This window comes from Alosa sapidissima, chromosome 2, assembly GCF_018492685.1.
Source record: "Alosa sapidissima isolate fAloSap1 chromosome 2, fAloSap1.pri, whole genome shotgun sequence".
Taxonomy (NCBI): Eukaryota; Metazoa; Chordata; class Actinopteri; order Clupeiformes; family Clupeidae; genus Alosa; species Alosa sapidissima.
The window spans coordinates 33533774-33541273 of record NC_055958.1 but is presented as its reverse complement, the minus strand read 5'-3'; the positions used below and the strand labels follow the sequence as shown (position 1 = coordinate 33541273).

The 7500-nt window shown below is 44.4% G+C and overlaps 1 protein-coding gene across 1 annotated transcript in view; it reads left to right on the top strand.

The window, feature by feature from the left end:
- The window catches only part of LOC121697151 (partitioning defective 3 homolog B-like), a 75254-nt gene that overhangs the window by 6853 nt on the left and 60901 nt on the right, over nt 1-7500 (top strand). The window contains 2 exon segments of the mRNA XM_042078493.1: nt 1187-1311; nt 5212-5630. Of these exon segments, the coding sequence (XP_041934427.1) occupies nt 1187-1311; nt 5212-5630 (544 nt within the window).

The following is a 7500-nucleotide window of genomic DNA, read 5'->3' as shown; positions in this document are numbered from 1 at the left end:
TGTGTGTTTGGGGCTGTGGGATTAATGTGAGTGTGTCTCTGTTCATGTGTCTATGTTCAGCTGTCTATGTTGTCTTTGTGTGAATTTGTGTGTGTGTGTGTGTGTGTGTGTGTGTGTGTGTGTGTGTGTGTGTAAATAGTTTCCACTGTCTCTTTTGTGGGAGCATGTGGCTGTGGGATTAATGTGTGTGTGTGTGTTTCCACTGCTGCGGGGCTGCCTCTCTCTCTGCTTTATGAGTTCCTTCCTCTTGATAGCCTTTATCACAGCCACCAGAGCCCAGCATTTACTGCACACCACCCACCATATATATGTCTCTCTGTGTTGTGTATGTGTGCGCGTGTGTGTGTGCCCGCACTGACATTGTGTGTGTGTGCGCACGTGTGTGTGTGTGCCCGCACTGACATTGTGTGTGTGTGTGTGTGTGTGTGTGTGTGTGTGTGTGTGTGTGTGTGTGTGTGTGGTGGATTTACAGCGAGGGCATAGAGAGGGCAGTGAGAGGCAGACAGAGGCTGGGATTTAAAAAATAACACAAATAACATAAAAAAAGGATGACACAGGGGAGAGAAGCAATCACCCTGCTTCAGAAAGCCTCCCCAAAGAGCCCACAGCTCCAGACCTCACTCTGACCTGGGCTAGCCCACCTGACACTTCACTCTGACCTGGGCTAGCCCACCTGACCTCACTCTGACCTGGGCTAGCCCACCTGACCTCACTCTGACCTGGGCTAGCCCACCTGATGCCATCAAACCCCAGCCTTACCTCTTCATAATGGACATTTAGCATCTCCGCACCGTTAAGACCGCTGTCTTCTTTTACCTCGCTATTTGTTTGTGTTTTAGAACAGAAAAAACAGTCTATGAATGTGTCTGTTTTGGGTTCTCCTATGAATGTGTCTTTTTTGGGTTCTAATACGTTTTTAATGGCCCTGGATTTATTTGTTTATTTATTTATGTATTTATTTATTTATTTATTTATAAATGTCACCCACTGCCCTTCTGTGTGTGCCCCACTTACAGTAATAGCTGTTGGTAGTGGCTTAATGGCAGACTAATGTGTTTTTAATGGTGAAAGTGGTGGGCAGGTCACCTGGAGGTTGTGCTAATGTTGTGTTGACGTTGTGGTGGTGGGTAGGTCACGTGGAGGTTGTGCTGATGTTGTGTTGACGTTGTGAGAATGTTTTTGGCAGGGCTCTGGCCTACACATCCGTGGCGTAGAGGAGAACAGTCGCTCCAAGCGGGAGGGGATCTTCCACGACGACGAGTGCATCATCCGCATCAACGACACCGAACTCATGGACAAAACTTTCGCCCAGTAAGTCCACACACACACACACACACACACACACACACACACACACACACACACACAGTGCTCTTTTTCTCTCTGTTGCTCTTTCATTGTTTAGTATTCATCTCTTCATCTCTTCTTTTTATTGTCTATCATTTCATTATTTTCTCACGCATGTGGCTCGCGTCCTTTAAGGGCCCACCCACGCTGCTAACGATAACATCCACACTGGCCAACCATAAGGACAGCTTTTCAAAGTTTTTCATTGGTTATTAATGCCTAAAATGTGACCGGCTTTGTTTATCAGTGTTTCACAGAAAAATATCTTTCATAATCACTCTGAAAGTGCCAAAAACTATAACAATAATGACCAAAACAATGATGTTCAGCAATATTATTCTTCATATGGTTCTAGAAGGTGTGGTGTGAGTAATGGCATTCTTACTCATGATATGAGTGCAGGATGACCTTGACTCCCTCTTCCTTTTCCGTCTCTTTCTCTCTCTCTCTCTCATCTCTCCTCCTCCTTCTGTCACTTTGTTAATGTTCCTTCCATCTGTCCATCCTTGTCTTTTTCTTTGTTTTTGTAGCGTTCTCTCCGTCCCTCAGTTTGTGTATTGTTGCTATGGAAATAAACAGTGTGTCCTGAGGCCATTGTTTCAAAGACAGTTAGTGTCGTGTGGGTTTGTTTGTTTCTGTTCCTTAGAGCACTGAACAGTGCAGGGAGCACACACACACACACACACACACACCACTCTCTCTCTCTCTCTCTCTCTCTCTCTCTCTCTCTCTCTCTCTCTCTCTCTCTTTCTATCTCTCTTTCTCTCTGTCACACACACACAGACATACACTTGCACACAAATTTGGAGGAAAAAAACACCAAGAAAATCATGCTCCATTCTTCTCTCACAAATGTAGTCTTTGTAAGTGTTTGTTTGTTGTTCTTGTAGAGAAAGAAAGAGTGCACAAAGTGGACACTTGACCACCAGCGGTGATCACAAGACTGTTAATGTGCTACACGTCACCATAGAACACACACACACACACATGTACACACCCAACTCTCTCTCTCTCTCTCTCAAGACTACACACAGCACACTGTTGATCTTCTGTGTTTTATGTGCTAGATGTCACCAGAGGCTCCAACTGATAAGACATCCAGATGTTTATTTGGACTTTTAGTTCACCTCCCCTGCTTGAAGAAAGCTGAACTCCGGCCACATAAAGTCTTTAGCTATGTTTAGTTATGGTCACTGCAGGGTTAAACACACATCGTTAGCCATCGTTGCAGACTGAAAATTCCGTTAATAACTTCAAGTCTGTCGCTGGTATGAACCCCCTCGGAATGTCAAAGGTGCAGAAATGTCGTCTCTTTAAACTGCACCTCTTGACGAATGGTGGGATGTGAAGTCGTTTTCTAAAGTACAAACCCGATAGCCATTTGTCTTAATCTTTTTAACCAGCGCCCAAGATGGATGGCTGTGCGTCTGCGAATTGAATTAGAGTTAACTAATATGAGTTTAAGAGATGGCGGTGCCATTTGTTTGGACCGGGCCTCATCAGTCTTGCTCCGTAATCAGCCCAAATTACTGCCCTCCGCCATAATGGCTCTTATCTGCGCTAATGACAACTATGGCACAGCCGGATGGGGAACAGAGGTGGCCCATATCTGTGCCGTATTTGAGCCAGATGTGACTCTCACGATTAGCTTCTGTAATGGCTGTGTGTACACAGACAGCCTGGTTATTCCCAGAGGTGATTAGGTGTACTTCTTAGAGCAGAGTTTTGAGGGAACTGACACTTAAATAATAGAGTTGCAGGGCTATATATGTATGCTCAGTATGGACTAAGTATGCTCAGTATGGACTAAGTATGCGCAGTATGGACTAAGTATGCTCTGTATGTACTAAGTATGCTCTGTATGTACTAAGTATGCTCTGTATGGACTAAGTATGCGCAGTATGGACTAAGTATGCTCTGTATGTACTAAGTATGCTCTGTATGTACTAAGTATGCTTAGTATGGACTAAGTATGCGCAGTATGCTGTGTGTTCTGGAGCAATAACTGTCAGCATAACATGGAAATCCTGGAAACCCTGTTGTTCTAGGAAGGTTGAACTAAATTCACCTTTATATGAAGAACATAATAGCAGGATTAAATTATTATGAAATTGTGTGATAATATGTGATAATATTATTATTATGAAAGTGTGTGATAACTGTAGTTTTTTTTTAGTTTGTCTGTTTTTTGGATGTGCTTTTTCTGTTTTTACGATGTTTGACCTGGTATTTCAAAATAAATTTACATTTAATTTAACATTTGAGTTTCTAATACCATATAAATGCAGTCATCAGTAAAAAATCAACCAAAGAAAGCAGTACTTTTATCATTTATTTGTTTATTAGAGTGCATGAAAATGCAATCTACTGTTATCTGATTTCTTATTATTATTCTTTTACTGCATTTAATGCGGCTTCAACCGTTTAACGTAGAAACTTCATTCAAACTGCGTTACGTAGGTCTTACTTAGGACAGGTGTGGAATGTATTTATCATATTTTTAACTTTTATACTTTTTGAACTATTAATTAAAAACTATTAAAAAATTCCCCATAGACTTAACATTGCCGATTATGGCATCACAATAGGGCACTTGGAATCCTATGGCCCTGTTCCAGCCAGAGCCATTGTTCCGGCCACCTCCAGCAACTGTCCGTCTCAGGCTTTAAGCAGAGAGGGTTAAAGCTAGTAATCAAGGATCTTTGCTTTAAGCATACAATCTGACTCTCTTAAGACTACAGATCCTGTTCAACTGTTTCCTCTGCCCACAACTGTTTCAAAATAAAAGTCTCCACAACAATAATTCCCTATTAAATAATTTAACCATTAAACTATCCAACTATTTAACAGTTCAACTATTCCAACTGTCAGTTATCATCAACTATGCCTCTGGCCTACTATAGACCCTTTCAAGAGAGTTCCATTATCAGCATCATAGTTGGCCCCACAAGACTTCCTTTTTAACATTCCATATGTTGCAGAGGAAGTAGTTTGGGGCCCAAATAGAACGTTCAAGCATTGTTTTTGTTTTTATTGTTGAAAGGGTCTATATTAAACCACCACCTACCTAGCAACCAATTTAGCAACCATTGGAATTAAGCATTTATGTCAGTTTCCAAAGTAACCAAGATGATTATACTAGCAAACCACTGTAGTAACTCCTTTATTTCTGATAGTAGCCACCATGGACACCCTAGCAACAACCTAGCAACGACGTCAAGTACCCTAGCAACAGCCTAGCAACCACATTCACAGTTAAAACCTAGCAACCAACATCATTAACCTAGCAACCAGCATACAGTAGCAACCACCATAACTACTCTAGCAACAGTCTGTTGTCATTAACTTTGACTCCAGTCAACTGTTTCCTCTGCCCACAACTGTTTCGAAATAAAACTCCTCACTACAATAATTCCCTATTAAATAACCTAACCATTTTGACTATCCAACTATTTAACTGTTCAGCCATTCCAACTGTAAGTCGTCATCAACTACAACTCCTGCCAACTGTTTCCTCTGTCCTCAACTTCAACTTCAAAATAAGTCCTCAATACAATTATTCGCTATAAAATAATTTAACTATTTAAACTACTCAACTATTTAACTGTTCGGCCATTCCAACTGTCAGTTGTCATCAACTATGACTCCCCGCCAGCTTTTTTCTCTATCTGACCTCCATCTTTTTACCTAGACTATATTTTAGACAATATTCAACAATATTTCATTCAGCAGCCATTTTTGCATTTTCATGCACTCGTAATTCCCTGGAATTACATTCTCTAGTTTATTATGTATTCCCTCGTTGAAATATTGCTATCCGTCTTCTTTTCATATACACTCATGTGTGCTTGTGTGTGTGTGCAGATCCCAGGAAGTCTTCCGGCAGGCCATGCGCTCCTCGACCGTGCGTCTGGAGGTGGTTCCCAATGGCAACCGTGAGCGCTACGAGAGGAGTCTCATTGGTCCCCTCTACACCTCCACACCGGAACCCGCCGCTCCCGCCAGGACCAAAGACCCCCCGCCGCCCGTCAAAGTCAAGCCCACCTTGAGGCCTCTTCCTGGGGATGCACGGGACCCCAACGGTGGTGGTGGTGGTGGAGGTAGCGGTCTGGAGGTCCGAGGGACCTCGGGGTCCCCCCACCCCCCCAGCAGGCTCTCCCCGTCCCCCAGCCCCAAGGGCCGCAGTGAGAGCCCCCTGCTCCGCAAGGGTCTGGGCCTCTCCCCGCTGGCTGGCCTCACCAGCAAGAAGGGCGGCAAGAGGATCCGCATCGACCTCAAGAAAGGTGAGCCCCCGACAGTGACACGCCATGAACATGGGGCCCTACAACAGGTGACCAGGCTAAGCTAGGCAGCACTGGGTCAACAGGTCACACCACAGATACCCCTCCTGCATGTGCCCCACACCACAGATACCCCTCCTGCATGTGCCCCACACCACATTTACCCCTCCTGCATGTGCCCACAGATACCCCTCCTGCATGTGCCCCACACCACACATACATTACCCCTCCTGCATGTGCCCCACACCACACATACCCCTCCTGCATGTGCCCCACACCACACATACCCCTCCTGCATGTGCCCACAGATACCCCTCCTGCATGTGCCCCACACCACACATACATTACCCCTCCTGCATGTGCCCCACACCACCCTCCTGCATGTGCCTATACATACCTACCTTTGAGCCACTTTAGTTTTGTGGTCACATCTGGAGGAAATTTCAGAGTCAACCGCACATCATGCTTCTTTGAGAAGAGTTGGAAAAAGTGTGTGTGTGTGTGTGTGTGTGTGTGTGTGAGAGAGAGAAAGAGGGAAAAGGAAAGAGAGATTGATAGTAGTGTGCTGGAAGCTAGTGTGATTTTTAATGGTAACATAATCTAAAGCTCTTAAGAAGTTGCTGTGGTTAGGCTTTGAGGGGAAAAAAAGTGTTTCTGCTGAAATAAAGGCTGAATGTTTCAGTGAAATAAATTGCTGTCTGTTCCCAGTAATGCTGACCTGAGCTTTTGTGGTCAAAGCGCACGCTTTTAGCTGTTGTGGAAATATTAAAGACTCAAACATGCGACAGTGTACGTCTGGTATTGGAAAAAGCCTGGCCTTGCTGTATCGTTCCAGCTAATAAAGAAATAAATAAAAATTAATGAATGCGAGCAGCGTAGTATATTATTATTATTCACCACGGTTTCTGCAGCCTATTGGCACCAGTCGCGCTGGTTCGCCATTTCAGATGAAAAATATGGACGTGATTTAAAAGCACCCGGAGGTCCAGACGCCAGGTCCACTATACCTAACCTCCCCCTCTACCCTCCTCCAACCAACCACACACTCACACACACTCACACTCACTCACTCACTCACTCACTCACTCACTCACACACACACACACACACACAATCGACACACACATAACCACACATATAATCAACACACACACACATTACCACCACACATATACCTACATTACTACCACATCTACACACTCACACAAATAACCACTACACACACACACATGCACACACACACATACATACGTGCATACTTGCATACATTACTAACACAGACACACACACACACACACACACACACACCTCGCCCACTCCCATTCAGCCCCCCCTCCCCTCCTTGTGTGCAGCCCACGCATATAGTCTGAATGGAGTCATAATTTCTACCCGCAAAGTCTATTAGGTTAGTATTGATCTGCCCATTACTGATGATCTGAATTCATTGCAGGAGAAGAAAACTGCTGACCATAAACGGATTGTGCTAAATGACAAACGTAAAGCACCATCCAGCACTGCATTGGGCTGGCCACATCGCTTTCTGTAGTGTGTGTGTGTGTGTGTGTGTGTGTGTGTGTGTGTGTGTGGGGGGGGGGGGGGGGGGGGGGGGGGGGGTGGCAGAGAGAGAGAGAGATTGTCCATTTTGCATTTTCTGTGCATTCTCTCTCACATAGTTTCTCTTGCAGTGGTGTGTGTATGTGTGCATGCAAATGTGTGTGTTTGTGTGCTCGTGTCCCAAAGGCTAGTCTTATAGCCTGTTCTGAGGGTTAGCATTCTAGCTAATCTGCCCATCAATCTTTATGACTGCTTTGACATTTAGCCTGTGATGCTATCACACCTGCATGCTGCATGCCATTCTACTGTTTTTATTTTT